This window comes from Lepidochelys kempii, chromosome 2 (genome assembly GCF_965140265.1).
Source record: "Lepidochelys kempii isolate rLepKem1 chromosome 2, rLepKem1.hap2, whole genome shotgun sequence".
In the NCBI taxonomy this organism is placed as follows: Eukaryota; Metazoa; Chordata; order Testudines; family Cheloniidae; genus Lepidochelys; species Lepidochelys kempii.
Genome location: NC_133257.1, coordinates 77,592,868 through 77,614,466, shown reverse-complemented (window position 1 = coordinate 77,614,466; position 21,599 = coordinate 77,592,868). Strand labels below are relative to the sequence as shown.

Here is a 21,599-nt window from a genome sequence, read left to right as displayed (position 1 = left end):
AGCAAATATTAACCAGCTGAAGACTTACTGAATTCAGGAACTGGTGGTTTATATCTTACTATCACAATCATGAGGTCACAATCTTATATACAGTGTTAAAGTATTTTAATATGTCAACTTTAATTATGCTTGTGCAATATAATTGTTCATTTTCCTAAAGGGTCTATATTTGTAAACTCCTCATATTAATAAATAGTAGGATATTTACCGTCCACAACAGTGGGCATCATACTTGAATTTTTTTAAAGAAAAATTCGTCAATGCCGTCTGTGTCCAGTTTTATGCTATATTTTGTCAGTTCTGCTCACAGAAAGAAATGACCGATTCCATAATACGATTAAAAATAAAGCTGTCACTGCCTCCTTTGCCTTGGGGTCCTTTTTTCTCCAGCGACACAGACCTAACCTGAATTTTACAGTAGGCATGAGTAGCCACATTGTATAAAACTTTAGGAAATATTCACCATCTCTGATGTGGTTATAGTGAAGCTCAAACAGCTGAGGAACAAATTATATCTAGAACAAGACGATAAGTAATGCTCTTGGAGTTCAAGATATGGTGTCTATTGTACTTCATTTGCATTACAATAGTTATCCCTATATGCTGAATTCATGATCTCCAAGTGTATTACTTAAAGTACTTACATACAATACTTATCTACATCCCTTGGAATAGTACATTTGGTGGGCACTAGTCCAATAGGAGGAAATATATTTTTGAATATTGTAACGTATATACAATACATACTGGTTTTTCATTTTTCTTTTTGTTTTCCATCCAACAAAATTTCTTCCAATGTAATCCTCTAGTATCTTGGTCTGAAATTTTACTTGTAAAATTTAAGTCTTGGATCTCAATTTGTACAGCTAAGACATTAAAACTAGTTATTTTGATATACACTATTTTTTCCTAAGAAAAAGGATGAATGAAATAAAGCTTTCCACCTCTCAAGCCAAACAGAAGAAAAAATTTGAATACTTAAAATAAGGAATACACTTAGTCTTGTATTAAAAGTAAACACAATAGAAAATACAATGCTAAGTAGAATGCAATATTATTGTATTCACATCATTTTAAAAGAAACACCTAAGATATAAACTTTAAAGCATAGGTAATGAGTACAGGTCAAAAATCTATTATATACTGCTGAATTAATGCAGGATTTACATCCTTATAACAACCCTAAATATATTTTGTAAACCACTTCCCTTAGCATGAAGGAAGAAAAAAAACAAAAAAATAAAACACAGAATCGGCTACATTCAAGTTTAAAAATATCTATCCTCTGAGAAGCATGACAATACCATTTATTTACAGATTTCAGTACTCTGACAGGCACATTTATCTCTTTACACATGTTTCTGCTAATGTCCTAAACTTGGGTTCCAGCTGATCTAAAAAGTCAAGCATCTCCTCTTCTTGCTGATCACTGCAGCAGCCTACAGAACCAGCCAATGATCCTCTTCCTTCATAGTTATATGGAAGGACATAGTCTTCAGAATGCTTATTTTCTTCATCCTGTCTGCACATATACACCTTCTGCATAAAAAGAAAAAACATACTATTAGTTTTCTTAAACTGTTATCCTAAACATATGGCATAAAAATAATTTTTGATTTACCTTTCATTGTTTAATTTTTAATCAGAGTGTGTCCTCTAATGGGTTCCTACATACAAAAAATGCACATGATTGGTCTATATCATTCATACTATAAAATAAGTATTTAACAAAAATCATTTTCTAGTGATCACACACAATAAAATGTGAAGAAACCTGTTAAACAATTAAATCCATTTGAAAACAAGATTAAAAGCATGATTTACACAAATACGGCCCTACCAAATTCACAGTCCATTTTGATCAATTTCACAGCCAGAGAATTTTAAAATTGGTCAACTTTATGTTTTCAGATGTTTACATCTGAAATTTCATGGTGTTGTAACCATAGGGGTCCCAACCCAAAAGGTACCCAGGAGGTGGGTCTGATCTCATTTCTCCCTTCCCTGAGCAGCCGTGCAGGGGATGGACAAGTCCTGTCACTCCCCAGCCTGGAGCACTCCCAGTAGCATGGGAAGATCAGAGTCACAGGGAAGGGCTTATTTCAGCGTCCGTGACACATTTTTCACAGCCGGGAAACTGGTAGAGCCCTATACATAAAACTTGGGTTTTCAGTTCATGGTGTACATACATTTTCTAATGTTGCACAGCAATACGTCCACCACATACATCAGGCCTTAAATTTTATCACTTGGAAGCATTTAGATAAAATCAGTACAATGGACAGTTAGACCAAAAGCAAGTACATCTGTGCACACACACACACACACCAGTCTCGTTCTAAATGGAAAGTAATAGTTCTGCTTAAAAACTGTTTTGGTGTGTTTCTCTTTGGAGGTAATTGGAGATAGTTAAATGATTGTCTTCGTTTTGTTCAAAAAGTGGTCTAACAATCATGCACGGGGGTGGGGGGGGGAAGGAATGGGAACTGTCGTAATTTCAAACAGCAGGATACTGGAGACAAATATTAAAATACTTACTTCACCTAGACGAGAATGCATGAAATTCTGCCATTCTGAGCATGAGTATCTGCCTTGTTCCATCGTGGACTGTCCATATCCCCTGACTGATTCCATGGTCTGATGTCCTCCTTTGGACATTTCAAAACTCTGTCCCCCAGTTTTTACTTCATGTCTTATTGTGCCCATGCCAACCCCTTGATCACAAGAATTTACAGTTGCAGCTTGTAGAGGAATTATATTTGGATCCTAAAAGCAAAGATAATAGTGGGGGTGGGGGGGGAAAATCTTACCAAAATACTCCAGGTGTAAATTTTTCTAACAAAGAAATATTTCCTTTTCTTTATCACCTTTGCTTTCGGACATATCACTTCAAAAAGGATACAAGACTTGGAAACGGTCAGTGCTTAAACTGAAATGTCTCATTCTGTGTGCATACAGTATTGTACTGAATCCATGCTCAGCACTCTCACTGATGCCTAAAAAGTTTGTGCATAAATCATGGGCAGTTGATGGCCTTTATATGCACATAGTTTAGAGAGCCTCTTACAAGGACTACTTTGAGAAGCGAAAAGCACTCAGATACTTTCATATTATAGATCATTTGCTAGTATACTATAAAGTTACATAAATAAAATATACATAAATAAAATAATGTTAGGTTGTAAAGTCAAGCACTAAAGTTGCAAAGCCAAATTTATAGTTGCTTGTGCAACCTTCATTCTGTTCCCTTGGGCATTTCAGTCTTTGCACTGAATGAGGCTGGAGTCCTGTAGAAAAAAATTGTATATGATCACATAATTAAAGACTTTTGCAATGCCTAGGCACAAGGAGGCCAGTTTAAAGTTACACAGGCAATCATAAATCTGACATTTCCTAACTTTTTGAAACCTAAGTAACATTTTAACATTTTTAATGTCATTAAATTTTTAATAGGAAAAAACTGCTACTGTAACACCTCACCATACACCCTAATAATGCATGATTATGATTTGAATCCAGAGCCTTCAGCATGGACTGATATTACTTGAGCAAACATTAGGTAGCAGCAGAAGACTTATTCCACAGAGGGGGATAGACTGAGTCTGAGGGTGGCTGGGTGTGGAGAGCCCTGGCTCAGTTCTCACCTCCCCTCCAACTCATCCCTCCACTCACACAATCAGTTTGGGGAGCTCCTTCCCTGCATATAGTGTCCCAAGAAGGGGAACTAGGCTAAGCCATGGCAATTTAGGGTTTTTGATTTTTTTTGGAGGGGGAAGAGGAGAACCTGGTCAGGTTTTTCTTCTCCTCTCTGCGCCCCTTCCCTCCTGGCCTCCTGGAAAGTGCGGGTGTTGCAGATTACTGAAACTGTGTCAGGTCAGGGATGAGTCTTGGCTCTTTTTTCCTATCTCCAATGGCACAACTGCTCTGGCAGCTCCTAGGTGTTCCCATGGTGGTAGCCGTGCTACTACAGCAGCATGAGCCCAGCTTTAAGATGCTTCAGGTGTTTAGGTTTCAGAGTAACAGCCGTGTTAGTCTGTATTCGCAAAAAGAAAAGGAGTACTTGTGGCACCTTAGAGACTAACCAATTTATTTGAGCATGAGCTTTCGTGAGCTACAGCTCACTTCATCGGATGCATACCGTGGAAACTGCAGCAGACTTTATATACACACAGAGAATATGAAACAATACCTCCTCCCGGCCCACTGTACCAGCAGGACAGTGGGCCGGGAGGAGGTATTGTTTCATATTCTCTGTGTGTATATAAAGTCTGCTGCAGTTTCCACGGTATACCAGCAGGACAGTGGGCCGGGAGGAGGTATTGTTTCATATTCTCTGTGTGTATATAAAGTCTGCTGCAGTTTCCACGGTATGCATCCGATGAAGTGAGCTGTAGCTCACGAAAGCTCATGCTCAAATAAATTGGTTAGTCTCTAAGGTGCCACAAGTACTCCTTTTCTTTTTTCAGGTGTTTAGTGACTTTGCCATTTTGCCAAATGAATGTTCCCCTTGCAATTCTGGCATTTTCAAACTTGAGTGCTTGATTTTACAACTTTAAATGTTCTTTTAACCATCTGAGCTAACAGAGTAACTGATAGCAGTTACACGCCGTTATCCCCTGTACGGACCAGCCACCAAAGGTGGGGGAGAGGGAGAATTTGCCAGTGCATTTCTCATATACTTGCTTACAGCAGGGGAATGTGTAAGGACTCAGGATTTCTGGATTTAATTCCAGGTTATGGAGGAGAGTGTGTCCTAGTTATGAGACTCTTTTGTCTATGTCCACACAGCCTGTCCGGGTCTCCCTCTGCTACACCCCCACCTCATCAAGAGTTGAGCCCCATGCTCCTTTTCCTATTTAACCCATCCCTCTATTTAAAAATTAAACCATGCTTTTCAAATGAATACATTTACTAATGCATTATCCTAGCTTTTTATTATTTCACTTACTCGCTGATTCACAAATTTGCAAAGCGTCTCCATGTCATACTGTGTTAACTACAATATCTTCATTACATGTTCCTACAGTTAAATAAATACACACACAACTCACCATCACCTCTTCTCCTGGTGCTTCTGTGTTTGATATAATTAAGTTCTGATTAGCTAAATCATCAGTCACATGTTTACTCACTGCCCCCGTGCCATAACAGCCGCAAAGTGTAATCAGGATTACTACATAAGGGAAAATAAAATGAAAAAGCATCTTGAGCATAAGGTACTGGATTTTTGTATATGTCTGAGAGGAATATGTGCACAGTCCCGTATTGATAAAGTACTAGGATTTGTGTCTGGAGATAAAATACTAAGTGCGATTAGTGACTGGCAAATTTGAAACCTCTAAATATTCTGGTGTGCAAAAACTAGGGCTGTCGATTAATCGCACTTAAATCACACAATTAACTCACAAAAAATCAATCAGGATTAATCACAGCTTCAGTCGCACTGTTAAACAATAGAATACCAATTGAAATTTATTAAATATTTGTGGATGTTTTTCTACATTTTCAAATATATTGATTTCAATTACAACAGTATATAGAGTGTACAGTTCTCACTTTATATTATTTTTATTACAAATGTTTACACTGTAAAAATGCTAAAAGAAATACTACTTTTCAGTTCATCTCATACAAGTCCTGTAGTGCATTCTCTTTATCATGAAAGTGCAGCTTACAAATGTAGATTTTTTGGTTACATAACTGCACTCAAAAACAAAACAAAGTAAAATTTTAGAGCCTACAAGTCCACTCGGTCCTACTTCTTGTTCAGCCAATTGCTAAGACAAACAAGTTTGTTTACAGGAGATAATGCTGCCCGCTTCTTATTTACAATGTCACCTGAAAGTGAGACCAGGCATTTGAATTACACTTTTGTAGCCAGCACTGCAAGGTATTTACATGTCACATATGCTAAACATTTGAATGCCCCTTCATGCTTCGGCCACCATTCCAAAGAACATGCTTCCATCCTGATGACGCTAGTTAAAAAAGTAATGTATTAATTAAATTTGTGACTGAACTCCTGGGGGGAGAACTGTATGTCTCCTGCTCTGTTTTACCCGCATTCTGCCATATATTTCATGTTATGGCAGTCTTGGATGATGACCCAGCACATGTTGTTCATTTTAAGAACTCTTTCACTTCAGATTTCATAAAACTCAAAGAAGTTACCAATGTGAAATTTCTAAAAATAGCTACAGCACTCAACCCAAGGTTTAAGAATCTGAAGTGCCTTCCAAAATCTGAGCAGGACAAGGTGTGGAGCATGGTCTCAGAAGTCTTAAAAGAGCAACACTCTGATGAGGAAACTACAGAACCCAAACCACTAAAAAAGAAAATCAACCATCTGCTGGTGGCATCTGACTCAGATGATGAAAATGAACATGCACCAGTCCGCACTGCTTTGGATTGTTATCCAGCAGAACCCGTGATAAGCATCGACGCATGTCCTTGCAATGGTGGTTGAAACAAGAAGGGACATATGAATCTTTAGTGCATCTGGCACGTAAATATCTTGCGACGCTGGCTACAACTGTGCCATGCGAATGCCTTTTCTGACTTTCACGTGACATTGTAAACAAGAAGGAGGCAACATTATCTCCCACAAGTTCAACTTTCATGATCAAGAGAGTGCACTATAGTACTTGTAATGAGGGAATTGAAAAATACTATTTCTTTTGGTTTTTTACAGTGCAAACATTTGTAATAAAAAATATAAAGTGAGCACTGTACACTTTGTATCCTGTTTTGTAATTAAATCAATATATTTGAAAACAGAAAAACATCCAAAAATATTTAAATAAATGGTATTCTATTAACAGCGTGATTAATCGTGATTAATTTTTTTAATTGCTTGACAGCCCTAAAAATAGCTATACAAAATCCCAACATTAACTCTCCCCCGAGGGAAGAAGAGAGAAGAAAAGAACCACAAGTGACAAATATTAGTCACATCATTTAACACAGTTCTGGAAGTTGCTCAGATACTATGGTGATGCAGGCTATGTAAGAATCTTAATAGAAGAGGCAGTATCAATTTTGAAACAGACTCTAGTATCTAATTTTAAAAAGATAATATTTTGCATTTCATATAAAAGTACCAACATACTTACATAGCAGTAATAGTGATCCCAGAATCATTGCAAGGATGGCCCATACACCAAGAGTAACAGCTGCATTTTGTCGGACAAAACCACAATCACTTGGAGTAATACAATCACAATAGTTAACTTTAACCACACTTGTTCCTTGTCTTCCTGCATTATCCCTCACGCTGATAGGAATTGTATATATTCCAAATGGAATACCATCCCTTGGTGAAAGATACATAGATTTAGCTGCAAAAAAGACAAAACAAATGTAATGTTGACTGTTAAAACAATTGTTACCTTTTCTCTGTAACTGATGCAAAGGAAATTTCTAAAGGCTCCAGCCCTGCAAAGGAATCCACGTGGGTGGACTATATCACCTAAATACATAAAGACCCGCTGAAGCCACTGGTGTATTAAATGAAGTAGGTGAGACACTGTACAGGGGTAAGGGTCTGCCCACAGAAACCTCACTGCAGGATCGGAGCTTAATTCTCTAGCTTTCAGTTACTGGATAGGAAAGCAGTTATTCTGTGCTGTACCATACAGTTAAGTTTTATCACTGACATGGACAACAAAAAATATTTCTAAGATTTACACCCCTTCTCTAAGTATACTTTGTTGATGATTAAGAACAGGAAATGAAAAGTGAGAGCTGAATTGTCCTCTTCTGAAGGTCCCTAGTATGAAACTTTGGTAGGTTTTGTTACTGTTTGTTTTCAGTTTTACCGATTTAAAATTATATTTGTTTTCACAGTGAAGATGCCAGCCTGTGCTCCTGATGAAGGGACATTCTGTTGTCTTTTTCTATTAAAGAAACAGAAGCTAATTAACTTCTTCCTCCATTCCTTAACATGGGAACTGCCATAATCAATCAGATGAGCTGTCCTAGTTCAGTATCTTTTTTCTGGTAATGAGTGGTCTTACAGAAAGATGTCTTACATGCCTTACAGCAAGATGCAAGAAACCAATATTGGACAACAACGAGGAAGATGCCCACTAGAGAAGTTTCTTCCTAACTCCCATCGGTTACTGGCTGGCTTTACCCTGAGACATGAAAATGTATATCCCTTCTAAAATATTTCAGTTTGTCTAATGAAACTCTGGATTTTTTTTAATATAAATTTCTAATCACTTTTTAATCCCTCCAAACTCTTGGTCTCATTAATACCTTGTGGCAGTGAGTTTCACATGTTAAAAGGAAACAGATACACAATACAAAGTTGTTAGTTTTAAATTTGATGCCCCTCAAGGTAACAATGCGATGATTGGGAACAGCATCAAAAGGCGTGCCTAACCAGTCAAATTTTTGTAGTTATCATTGTACAGGAGAGTTTGAAGGAGGAAACGTGAAATGGCTTTGAGAACGTTTACGGGGAGTTCCTTGTAGGCACTGGAGAAAGAACATAAGAATGGCCATACTGGGTCAGACCAAAGGTCCATCCAGCCCAGTATCCTGTCTACTGACAGTGGCCAATGCCAGGTGCCCTAGAGGGAGTGAACCTAACAGGTAATGATCTAGTGATCTCTCCCCTGCCATCCATCTCCACCCTCTGACAAACAGAGGATAGGGACACCATTTCTTACCATCCTGGCTAATAGTCGTTAATGGACTTAACCTCCATGAATTTATCCAGTTCTCTTTTAAACCCTGTTATAGTCCTAACCTTCACAACCTGCTCAGGCAAGGAGTTCCACAGGTTGACTGTGCGCTGAGTGAAGAAGAACTTCCTTTTATTTGTTTTAAGTGTGCTACCCATTAATTTCATTTGGTGACCCCTAGTTCTTATATTATGGGAACAAGTAAATAACTTTTCCTTATTCACCTTCTCCACACCACTCATGATTTTATATACCTCTATCATATTCCCCCTTAGTCTCCTCTTTTCCAAGCTGCAAAGTCCTGGCCTCTTTAATCTCTCCTCATATAGGACCCGTTCCAAACCCCTAATCATTTTAGTTGCCCTTTTCTGAACCTTTTCTAATGCCAATATATCTTTTTTGAGATGAGGGGACCACATCTGTACGCAAGATGTGGGCATACCATGGATTTATATAAGGGCAATAATATAGTCTCCATCCCTTTTTTAATGATTCCTAACATCCTGTTTGCTTTTTTGACTGCCACTGCACGGACATCTTCAGAGAACGATCCACGCATGACTCCAAGATCTTTCTCCTGATTAGTTGTAGCTAAATTAGCCCCCATCATATTGTATGTATAGCTGGGGTTATTTTTTCCAAATGTGCATTACTTTACAGTTATCCACATTAAAATTCATTTGCCATTTTGTTGCCCAATCACTTTTTTTGTGAGATCTTTTTGAAGTTCTTCAGTCTGCTTTGGTCTTAACTATCTTGAGCAGTTTAGTATCATCTGCAAACTTTGCCACCTCACTGTTTACCCCTTTCTCCAGATCATTTATGAATAGGCTGAATAGGATTGGTCCTAGAACTGACCCTTGGGAAACACCACTAGTTACCCCTCTCCATTCTGAAAATTTACCATTTATTCCTACCTTTTGTGTCTTTTAACCAGTTCTCAATCCATGAAAGGATCTTCCCTCTTATCCCATGACAACTTAAATTCACATAAGAGCCTTTGGTGATGGACTTGTAAAAGACTTTCTGGAAACCTAAGTACACTCTATGAACTGGATCCCCCTTGTCCACAGGTTTGTTGACCCCCTCAAAGAACTTTAATAGATTAGGTGGGAGGGATAGCTCAGTGGTTTGAGCATTGGCCTGCTAAACCCAGGGTTGTGAGGTCAATCCTTGAGGGAGCCATTTAGGGATATGGGGCAAAAATTGGGGATTGGTCCTGCTTTGAGCAGGGGGTTGAACTAAATGACCTCCTGAGGTCCCTTCCAACCCTGATATTCTATGATTAGTAAGGCATGATCTCCCTTTACAGAAACCATGTTGACTTTTGCGCAACAATTTATGTTCTTCTATGTGTCTGACAATTTTATTCTTTACTATTGTTTCAACTAATTTGCCCGGTACTGACATTAGACTTACCGGTCTGTAATTGCCAGGATCACCTCTAGAGACCTTCTTAAATATTGGCGTTACATTAGCTACCTTCCAGTCAATTGGGTACAGTAGCCGATTTAAAGGACAGGTTACAAACCATAGTTAATAGTTCCGCAATTTCACAGTTGAGTTCTTTCAGAACTCTTGGGTGAATGCCTTCTGGTCCCGGTGACTTGCTACTGTTAAGTTTCTCAATTAATTCCAAATCCACAAATGTGTTTGTTGGAAAATCTGACAAAAATGGGCAACCCTTCCTTATTGGGAGAATGGAGGCCGAAAGAGACATCTCAATAAATGAATAAGATTTATAGGTAGGGTGAGATAGACCAGAAAGGGTCTAAAGTAAAAGGTCTTAAGTGAAGACAAGTAATTTTTGTGTCTGACTTACTGGAGAAGGAGAGAGATGAGAAAAGGGGAAGAGGGGGGAATGGCTGAAATGACAAACTAGGAAAATGATCATTGGGACAGCATTTTGAATGCATACAAGTAGGGCAATGTGACATTTGTGAAGACTGGAGAGGAGGAGGTTGTAGTACTTAAAGAATGTGGTGAGGGCCTGAACAAGAATTATAGATGTCTTGGGGGGTGGGGAAGAGAGGGGGAGGGAGAGAGAGAAAAGGCTGGATCTTACAGATGTTGAAACACAGGAAATAAATCAGGGAAAAACACAGGTCTGCAATTTTTTCCATCTGTTTTTGACTAGTTCCAGTATAACATGCTGTACCTTCTAATCCTCCAGCATAACCGTTCATTTTAAAGAGATAGTGTATATCTGTGTTAGCAGCTTGGCCATGTCATTCTTAAAAACCATCCATTTCTGGTGACTTTTGTTGTTGTGTTTTTCACTTTATTCCATCACCTCCTCTTTTGACACTTTAATCTCATCTTTATTATCTGAAAAGAGTGGGATTCAGATTCTGTGCTGTGCCTCTCAGAAGACACCATCCACCTCTGCACCTTCCTATTTCTGGGTTGGTCAAGGTGCCAGCGTGGCTCTCAGAGTAGTTAGAGCTTCCCCTGTATCTGCTGTAACTTACAGGTGTTTCCCCACTGTTGCAAATGGGCTATTCCAAAGCCAGAATAACTGGAGCACAGAGCTCTCTGGAGTGCCTTTCCATCTATTTTCTATTCCAGGTACCCTCAGATGGGGGCTGTGCAGGAGGGCAGCACTGGGCTGCACGTCAGGGGCAATGCTGGACTGTATAGAGGGTTCTGTTTAGGGGGTTACAAAGGAAACTTGAATCTGGCCCTAGTTTGGAGTAGGTGGTTCCCTAACTTCCTCATTTGGTGAAGAGTGATGCCAAGAAATGTAGCATTTCTGCCATGTCCTTATTCTCCCTTAAGTGTCCCCTTTACTCCGTTGTAATCCAACAGACCCACCTCTTACAGTTTTCTTGCTTATATTTAAAAATCTTCCTATTTGTTTTCAGACATTTGGCTATTTGCTCTTCAAAATTGCTTTTAGTCCTCCTAACTTACATACTTTTTGCCTGCATTGTTCCTTTTTATTGCTCGGACTTCCATTTTCTGAAGGATATCTTTTAGGTTAAAAAAACCCTACCTTTCTATTTGATCATTCTGGTTTCTTTCTTGTTTTGCTACTTCCTGAGTGTTTGCACGCTTTCTGCGACTCTGGTATGCTATGAATAATCTCCAAATACTTATTGTAAGTATGTCAAAAAATACAAAGAAGTAGCACAAGTCTGCTTACTGAAAAAGATACAATAAATCTGGCAATTAATACTATTAATAATTCTTGTTTTTAAAAAGAATACACAATATTGCATACCATCGTGTTGTACTGTTTGCCATCCTGAACCCACACTCCTGTCAGAAATATCAAATCTAAAAGGTGCAGAATAGGGATAGTCATTAGGATTGACTGCAGTAATACAAACTGGTTTTCGGTCTTTGCATATTATGAAGTCTCTTGGAGTCAAGATGGGGTAATATCTGTTGCAAGCATCTATAGTAGCCAACACCGTTCCAGTACCTCTTTTACCACCTAGGAGACAGAAATAATAATTTCAGTGCTGTTTAACTTTTAATGCTCTCCACGTTTTAAAACTCCGTGGTTTCATCTGATCCAAGCTAGTACCCAGCATTTAAAAGTAAAAGCAGAGGGGGAGTTTCCCAACCTCTCCCCTAGCTTATAGGAGCACTGATTTCCCCTTGGCTGCTGATGCAAGGGCTCAATAGCCAGAGGACTGTGAAATGAAATCAGAAGCTGATGCCTTGCCGGTGGGGGGGGGAGGGGGGGCGGAGAAAGAAGACCCAGCATTTCTGGGAGCAGGTATAGCAGCATCTGATAGGAGGGGGGAAAGGTGTTCCAATTGGTATTCTCTTACTCAGCTCCTCTAAAGAAAAATCTGCCTCTTGCTGCCCCCCACACCCACCTTTCCAAAAACAAAGCTGCAAGGAGCAGGGAGACCTACATTTGGGAGCTTTATCTCCACTTTAGGGAAGACAGACAGAGGAATCATTCATAAATAGGTTGTATGATAAATCCTTGTCTCGAATGGTCATGAGATCTTTAAAAATGCAGGCTATTCCACAGTGTATTTCAAAATCATGTAGGAAAGAATTCTGCCTTTGTCCCCAGTCTCCAATATCTGTTTTTACATCATTACAGATTCTCCATCCTGATCAAACCTAAACGATGGTGTTTACAAAAGTGGGAGACTGGTGCACCAGGATGCAGGGGTCAAACAGTTCCACATGTTGATGTGCACACACTTTGTTTGGCTGGCTATGGTCCTGCTTGGGAATGTGAATTCCTTTCACATAGAATTCTTCTATTGTCCCTCCTCTTTCCCTTGCATCATCTTTTGGTGATGGGATGCAGCAATGCCACATCACCATACAACAGACCTATGACAACAGCCACCAACACCAGTAAAATCCTCCTCTTAGCTGAACTGACCCACTGTCAACACCTGAAGTTATCTAGTAACCTCCACAGAAATGACTAGGACTTGCATATGCAGAATGCTGAAGTCAAATTATTTCTTACTGCTTCCTTTTATAGATATATCTGCTCACTGTTATATACTGCATTTACAGTTAGCAACTTAAATTGTAAATTTTGAGTAATCCAATTGCATCAAAGTTAGTTAAACTTTTTAAGTACAGGTTCTGCTTACAAAGTAATGTGAAGAACTTTAAATTTATTCCCATTCAGATTTTAACAGATAAGGGCTAGATCCTGACACTGTGTTCAATGCATTTTTGCTTTCAATATGAAATGCATGTTCTAATGCCTCTAATAGTACTCATATTGTCACACCAAAATATTTAAGTCTTTGGGCTGCAATCACTAAATTTACCTTGAAGATCAAGTGAGCTGCAGCTCACGAAAGCCTTGCTCAAATAAATTTGTTAGTCTCTAAGGTGCCACAAGTACTCCTTTTCTACTAGCGACACTAAGCATTTGGGAAACAAAAAGGGTACTTCATTAGCTTATCTCAATGATGTCTTTTCCTAGGATAACAAAAGGATACAGATGAGTACACATAAATTGTGTAATCCTTTAATGTTAATTTTCAACACCAAAATCAGTTTTAGAGTGAGAACCTGATTCAGCAACCCTTAAGCATGAGTAGTACTTATCTGTGAGTAATCCCAGATAAAATAGGGACTACTAATAAGAGTAAGTACTACTTATTGTGAGAAAAGTTGCAGAATCTAGCCTTAAGTAGGGTACTGGAGAAGAGAAAACAAATATATTATAGAGGGGAAAAAAAAACAGTAAAGCAAAATTACTCTTAAAAGTGCTCTTAATTTATATGCTTCCTAGTTAGACTGCAAGGGATCAAACAGAAGATTAAAAATAAGCTTTACAGGGATTTTGTATTTACAGAATGACATCCTGATTCCACCCTGCCCCCTCCAGCCAACCTCATGGCTGTCTGTTGTACCATCAAGGGGATTGGTGGGGAGGAGGGTTATTTGGGAATAGAGAAGGAAACAAAATCAAAAGAAAAAAAAAAAAGTGTTCACCAATGAAAGTATCAGATTTAATATATTTCAAAATAAATATCAATGTATTTTAAATGAGAACTGAGCTCTTGTTGAAATCTGGCCCCAATTGCGAGTGATGAATACTTTTGAAAATCTGGCCCTGAAAGATGTATGCAGTTGCTCAAACTAGAACAGCTACTCCCAGTCCCCGTGAACAATTGTTATTCTTTTCCTCCTATTGGAGAACGGGAATTACCGCTCCCAAAAAAAATGCAATGGTAAAAAGCCTGTCTCCATTACAATCAACTGCAGGTTTAGAGGAAAAATAGTTTAATGTGACACAGTTCCGAGAATGTTTGTGTGCGCACACGAGCACGTGTGATTCATTTATACACCAAACAGATTATACATATAACATTTGTACTCACTTCGGTCTATTGCAAGGACGGTAATATTGCATTGCCTGACTGCCATATCTTTGTCAAAAAGTGTAGTAGTTCTGAGCTCGCCTGAGTTTTCATCAATGGTGATCCAGCTGCATTGGCCAGGTGCTATCCGATAGCTAGTAAAAATAAAAGTGTTTAAAAAATAATTGTACAATGCTTATCTCCCCATATCCCCCAAAATGCTGTATATTTAATAAACTAGTATAATAAAATTATTTATACCTTATGCCTTCACTATTTCCTGTTTCTGGATCCTCTGCTAGGTATTTGCCAACCACTGTTCCAACTGTCGCGCATCCGTCAATTCTTATATGTAACAAACAAGGATTGAATACTGGTCCCTCATCAACATCTACTACGATAACTCTAACAGTACAGATGCCCTGGGGAAGTGCACTTGAATATGGTACTACTGCATAAGGTATCTCATTAACTACAGTAATCTCAAGTATCCTCAGATTGGCGGTTTCATAGTCCAATCCCTGTAAAATAAATTTAGGTCTATTAAATTAACCAAAACCTGCTATAAATTTTCTCATCACAGTTTTTAACAATAAAAAGAGACCAAGTCATACATGGTCATGATTTTAGAAAAGGACTAATTATTTTGGGTGCTCAATTCTTGGGTGTCCCACCTGAGAAACCTTAAAAGGGCTTGATTTTCAGGAAGTGCTAAGTACCAGCTTCTTTTTCTTAAATAAGTGGCATCCCTAGCATGGCATAAGCAGCACCAAAAAAACAAGGTTATATTTGTAACTCTATTGGGCTTCTCTCCACCTCAAGGGCTACTTTGAAAACTAAGTATGTTTATTTCTGTAACAGAGGCCTGGTTGGTCTACATTTAACAATTAGATTGCCCTAGCTATACCACTCAGGGCTGTGGACAATTTTGCACCCTGAGTGCTGTGTTTAGGTTGACTTAATTCCCAAGAATTCTTCCATTGACCTAGCCTCTTGAAGGGGTGGATTACCTACATTGGTAGAAACACACCTTTCATTGATGTACGAAGCGTCTACGCTATGTTGGCATAGCTGCTGCATCATAGCTGTGCTGCTAAGCGTAGACATGCCCTGACTTTCTTCCTAGAATACTTGCTACCTTTCTTGTCTGTTGCCACAAGTCAAGAATCCTTTCCTATTAGAAAGGCATATAGGTGCTTAGTGAGAATTCAACAGTAAGAGCCTCTGAACCTATAGTGCAGCTGGCATGACTAGTGTTTTGGTTTTTTTTGTACATGGCGTCTAGGCTGTCTTTAATGGCGGATCTCACCTTGTAAGCCTCCCATTTATAAACACTAATAGAGATATCAGGTTGCTTTTACACATGCAGAAATACTGATAAACGCTGATTAAAAAAAACACATTCTTGAAATGCTTTGATTACCTCACACTTTCCAATATAAAAAATTCTCCTCTTTAAGAGGACAAATATGATGAAGCCATGTTCCATACAGCAAGTATGGACATTATAAGGAAAGCATAGTGTTAACTCTTAAGCTAAAACAGAATCCTCACTGCAGAATTGTTAGAAATGTTATCATGTGTGGGCCAGCGAGTAGAAGGTAACAGTTATCTGCACGTAATAAGAGCTTTACATTTTCCAAGTACAGAGAGACAGAGAGGTTAAGGGTCTTGCCTGGGAGAAATTGTGATCCTCCCTTTGTCTTGTATTGCCTATCTGTAAAATAATACCTATATATTATTTTACAGACCTAAGCATATACAGGAACTAAGGTGTATACAGCCACAGAGAGGTAGAAAGGCAAGAATCATTTACCTACACACTCCAAATTACACAGATAGTTAAGAAACAAAGGTTAAGTGACTGCTTTGAATGGCTTACTTAAACTCCGTAAGCTTCTGTTTTCCATTTGTAAAATATGGGAGGATAATATTTCCTTCCTTCACAGTAATTTTATGAACCGTAGTGAAACATTTGTAAAGAACTATGCTAGATAAGACCAAAGTGTTGTTATTAAGGGCAGTCATTGGCAGAGATAGTATAAGAACTCAGTACTGCCTGGTTTTAAGCCCTCACTTAATCCATTAAACTATATGATCTTTTAAAGGAGAACCTCTTAAGAACTTGAGCTAGCCCCCATTGACTTAAATGGAAGAAAGATCAGCACTTAAGAAAACTGGATGTGAACCTGCAAACCTATACATTAGTATTATACATTCTTTAGGTACTTAGTCTCAATGTACACTTTACAGGCTTGTCTACATGACACCACAATCTGGACTATAGGGGTGTGGGGCGGGATGTGAATTGCAGGGCACTCACAAACATTGTGCTCTAACTGCTCCATGTAGACCCTGCAGGTGTGAACTAATAAAAAGGTACCAAGTTCATGTTGATGTAGTCCTGTTTCAATTAGTGAAAGGCACCATTCCTTGTCAAAACTAGATTAAGCCAAAATGTGGAATTTTGGCCTAGCTATTACAGAATTAAAATGAATTACTCCACTCCATCCCCAAAACACATTAGGAAAACTCAAAAAAAGGGACATACATCTAAACATTTTATCAAATCTCACTAAACATGTTGTCCAATTTGCTACACATTTTCTAGAAAAATTCTACCCCGAGAGAAATATCAGGTGAATTTTTTTGTTCAATTTGGGAAGGAAGCAGAGCCAAAATCCAACAGATAATTAAGTGTTATTAACTAACCAGAATTTATAGCTACAACAAAAAAGTGAAAACTAGATTTGTTTAAAAAAAAAAAAAAAAAAAAAAAAAAACACCCAGACTTTTGGTTGATGTTTTCATCTTTGCTTACCTTAACAACACATAATACCCCTTCATTTGTTCTTCCATCTGTTGTAATAGCAAAATGGTTATCTTCATTTCCTTTTACAATGCTGAATCTACAGTTCCAGGCAGGTGAGTTAGGCTCATCCTTGTCCAAACAAGGAATTCTCATTATTTCCACATTCACTTGGTTTTCCTGTACTTTTGTTTCATACTGAAATAAAATATTATCTATTGTTTAAATAAATATAAAGTACAGTATTACATAGTTCAGGAAAGAAAGTTATATTGTGTTTAAATGCAAGGCCTTAAATCCAACGGCCAGTGTAAAGCTTTGGTCATGAGGTTTTGGTTCTTGGGTTTGTTTATTTGTTTTTCTTTAAGTGAAACATTAAGCATCCCTTTCTGTGATTGTAGGTGAAATTCTCTGGATGAAATCTTGGCCCAAGTGAAGTCAATGGAAATAAGATTTCAACCAGAGAATTTCACCTTCCTGAAAAGGAATACTTAATGCATTGCTTAGAGAACAAACAAAAACATTAAACTATAAAGCTGCTGTAGTGAGGTTTTAACTGCTACCAAAGTGACATGAGATAAACCAGAAAAAGGCCCTCTTGTACCAGAATAAGAGTGTCCTTTGTGAGGAGTTATACCAGTATAACTATAGCAGCTTAATTTCGCTCTTTTCCTTATACCAGTATAAACTTCTTATGTAGGCAAGCCCTTAGATGGTCTGCTTGGATGACTGGGAGAATCCAGTCGGAGATAATAAAAAAAGACTTCCCATCTAGGCCCTGTAATAAAGATAGTTGAGAAATACGGTATTTGGAGACCAGGGACACAGGGAAAGGGATAAACAGTCTGGGAGAGTCACTCTTGGAGAAACAAACAGGGTCCCGACTGCATCCTAAGAGCTCCTTGGTTTCCTTGGAAAAAACGTATATTGGGTCTGTTCTTTTCCTGTAATTCCATAGAAAAACCCATCTAAATTTAGTTTGTAATGAAGCATAAGATTAGAGGAAAGTAAATATGCATGTATACTATTTATCGTTTTGAAACAGTTTTATCTAATGCTGTGTTCCATTTGCTAATAAATATACTTCTTGTAAAAAGGCTGTTGGTCAACATACATCACTGATTAGCAGGCTGTCCAAAGAAAGGATCAAGCAGGTGCCTGAACTCTCATCGGGCCTGTTGGCAAAGACAGGGTATTGTACCAGATTCTGCTCTAAGAGTGGGAAAATTGCAAGATTCCACTCCAAAACAGGTAAGGGTACGAGGCCTAACCCCTCAAGGGATGCACTCAGAATCCAGAAAGGGACAGAGGTGCAATCAACCCCACAATTGTGACAGCAGCAGAATAACAAACACACTTACAGATGAATGGCCACAATATGGGGCATGGTCATTTATATCTCCAACGTTAATGACAACTGTTCCTGTATTGCACAAACCGAAAGGCTGACCTGCCATATCTCGTACTTCAATTAGCACTATATGTTTGTCTATTATCTGAAAAACAAACAAAAAAAATGGTTACAGATAAAACTTTCACATTCATGTCACTTTTATTGTAGAATTAAATGCTTTACTTCCCTCCCCCTTCTTTCTAAAGATATGTTAAACATGTAATTTTCTAGGATAAAAGAAATAAGACAACCAGCTTTTTTAATAGACAAAACAGTGAAACACACAAGTAAAATATTTTTCAGCGGCTAAGCAGCACACAGAGCTCAAAAAGTTTTACTAGAAACCTATTAGTCATGTTGAACGCCAGAGAAGGATCTCTATAATGTCCTACGCTCACAATTGTCTCCTCTTCCCTACACACACACACGGCAGCCAGGCCTTCCCCATCACACACACACACACACCTGTCTGCTGGGAAAAGCAGCAAGGAGTTCTACATAGTCTGATACACTATTGTTGGGTGGTAGTGGGAAAGTTTCCCATATACTATACTGTTTCTTCTATGCTGTCTATACTATGCTGAAGAGCCCACTCTCTTCTCCAACTACTCATGGATAGAGAAAAACAAAGGATGCTTCCTTCAGTGTATCTTTTAGTTCCATAATCTTGTGCTGACCTCTCTCATGCTGCACCTTGAGTAAAAGAGTGGAAATGTTTCTGTGATCAGTCTTGATATGATAAGGCATGCTTGTCAGCAAGGTCTGACAATGCAGGAGCAGCACTCTTACACATCCAGATAGGATCATTGAGGGGAGGGGAAAAAAGCATTCAACTGGACAATAATTTGAGTCACAGCAGTAAGATGCCAAAAACCACCCGAGAGACAGTGGCTCTGGTAGATTAGGGCTCCCTAGAATTGCTGGGCTAAATTTGGTTTATTGGGAAGAGGGGATAACTTTGCTTCATAAACTTTTCACATTCATCTGTAGGAAATAAGTGATGGTACTCTACTCTCAAGATTCACTTTCCATGGCCATCACCCCAATATTTCTCATTCACAATACCCACAATCTCAACATTATTCTTTTTCTAAGACTTTGTCTACACCGGGAAAATTGATGGGCATAGCTATTTCACAATATCCTTCTGTATGGATGTTGCAGCCTTCTTTAACATAGTCCACTCCTAAGCCCCACTGCTCTGTTTCTTCACTCTTTGTTGCTTGCCTAGGAACCTGCTGCTCCGTTTGCAAGTAGCACAGTCAAGTGATGCTGACAAGGTACTTCAGAGATTGGAGCAGAAAAGCAAAACTGACACTCACATTGGGTCAGGGAAGCAGAAAAGAGTTCAGATTCCAGTTCATCTGTGTTTTCCCCCAAGCTACAGGAGAGTCTTGCTTCTAAATCATTAGAGACCATTTGAAATCATATATGGTGCCTCTCTAGTCTCATTAAAATCTTGCATACTTCTCTGTATATATCTGCTCACAGAATCGTGAAGTGAAGCTAAATATAATGCTGTAGATAAAGGTTACCTCTCTATCCAGTTGTGATGTTAGTGTGGTAATTACACCTGATTCACGGTGAACAGAAAACATTTTGGGTAATGGCGGTTGTTCTGATACAATTCGATATCTCAGGGTAGTGTGCAGAGTATAAAGTTCATCTCTGTCTTCTGCAATGACTTTTCCAACTACTGTACCTGTATATACACAACATTATCAATTTTAAATTCCAAAAATCCCCCAAGTAACAGTTTCAACTAATCATTTGGTACTTATTTGTACATAAGATAGAAACACACAGATGTTGCTTCTTTACATGACGTGACAAGTTGGGGGAATCCGTGTACTATTTCTGATTGTGTGTGTGTGCGCACACGTGCACATCTTTATCCAGCTACAGACTTCATTTTGAATGTGTTGCTTGTTTGCCTTCTCCTTTATACTTTTACCTCCATGTTGAGCTGGAATTCCAAGGGGGTAGTGGTATAGGGCTAAAACAGAGACACATTAAGTCTGTATGATCCACTAATCAAAAGGAAGCCTTCTAGACAATAGGCTAGTTCCTACCCAGGATAACTGCTTTAATCAAGTCTGTGGTCATCGGAGGCTGATCAGGGAGTCACCTATCAAAGGGAGAGCAGGGACACAGGAGAAGAGACCAGAGACTCCATATTCTGGATCAGAAGCCATGTGCAGGAAAGTGGAAGGGAGGGGGAAGGAAGAGGAAGGATCCTAGACTCCGTAGAATATTCTGCCCAAAGCCAAAGCACTCACCAGAGTGGTAAGGAAACTGAGACAAGGAAAAATGCATACAAATGTTTATTACAGTGGGAACCCAATAATCTAACTGGAACTGGGGCCAGATCGGATAACCAAAAATCCAGATAAACAGGAGAATGGATGGCCAGGGCTTCTGCTGTCATCCTAGGGTAGACAACAGCGCGTGTCTCAGCTGCCTGGGGTGGATGACAGCCCTGCGTGACTCAGTTAATAAGGAGAACCAGATAACGGATGCTCAATTAAATGGGGTTCTACTGTATTTTGTCTAGATTTGTGTATATCTCCCAGGCTATATAAAAAGAGTAATAATGTTTAGAAACCTGTGCAAAGGCTGTCAGTCTGTTTTGACTATCACATATCCCTGAAGTTGTAAACTGTAAACCAGAAGGCTCACCCCTTTGGTGGAATTCTAGGAAATGTGCCTGAGCCACTAGTGACAGTTGGAAGACAGAGCACTAGTTTCAGGCCGAGGCAACTGGACTGCCAAGAGAGTGCATGCCGAGAGGTCCAAAGCCCAGGACGATACCTAAACTCTCCCCAGCACCAGCACAGTAGGGGGCACATGAGATTCAACATTTGGATACCCTCCCAGCAGCGTGGCAAGCATCCAGTAGGTGGAAG

The 21,599-nt window shown here is 38.9% G+C and overlaps 1 protein-coding gene across 2 annotated transcripts in view; it reads right to left on the bottom strand.

Moving 5' to 3' along the window:
- Window positions 1–1,112: 1,112 nt before the first annotated feature.
- The window catches only part of LOC140906755 (desmocollin-2-like), a 38,903-nt gene continuing 18,416 nt past the window's right edge, over window positions 1,113–21,599 (bottom strand). Inside the window, exons 7-17 of one of the 2 annotated variants that reach the window (XM_073331331.1) lie at window positions 20,229–20,395; window positions 18,662–18,796; window positions 17,313–17,498; window positions 14,753–15,012; window positions 14,513–14,646; window positions 11,914–12,129; window positions 7,113–7,337; window positions 5,052–5,173; window positions 2,539–2,766; window positions 1,622–1,667; window positions 1,458–1,539 (exon numbers count right to left, since the gene is read on the bottom strand). In XM_073331331.1, coding sequence (XP_073187432.1) covers window positions 1,632–1,667; window positions 2,539–2,766; window positions 5,052–5,173; window positions 7,113–7,337; window positions 11,914–12,129; window positions 14,513–14,646; window positions 14,753–15,012; window positions 17,313–17,498; window positions 18,662–18,796; window positions 20,229–20,395 — 1,709 coding nt within the window. In that variant the 3' untranslated portion in view covers window positions 1,458–1,539; window positions 1,622–1,631. Of the gene's footprint in view, window positions 1,540–1,621; window positions 1,668–2,538; window positions 2,767–5,051; window positions 5,174–7,112; window positions 7,338–11,913; window positions 12,130–14,512; window positions 14,647–14,752; window positions 15,013–17,312; window positions 17,499–18,661; window positions 18,797–20,228; window positions 20,396–21,599 lie in introns of both variants that reach the window. The other variant, XM_073331330.1, reaches the window with a different exon arrangement.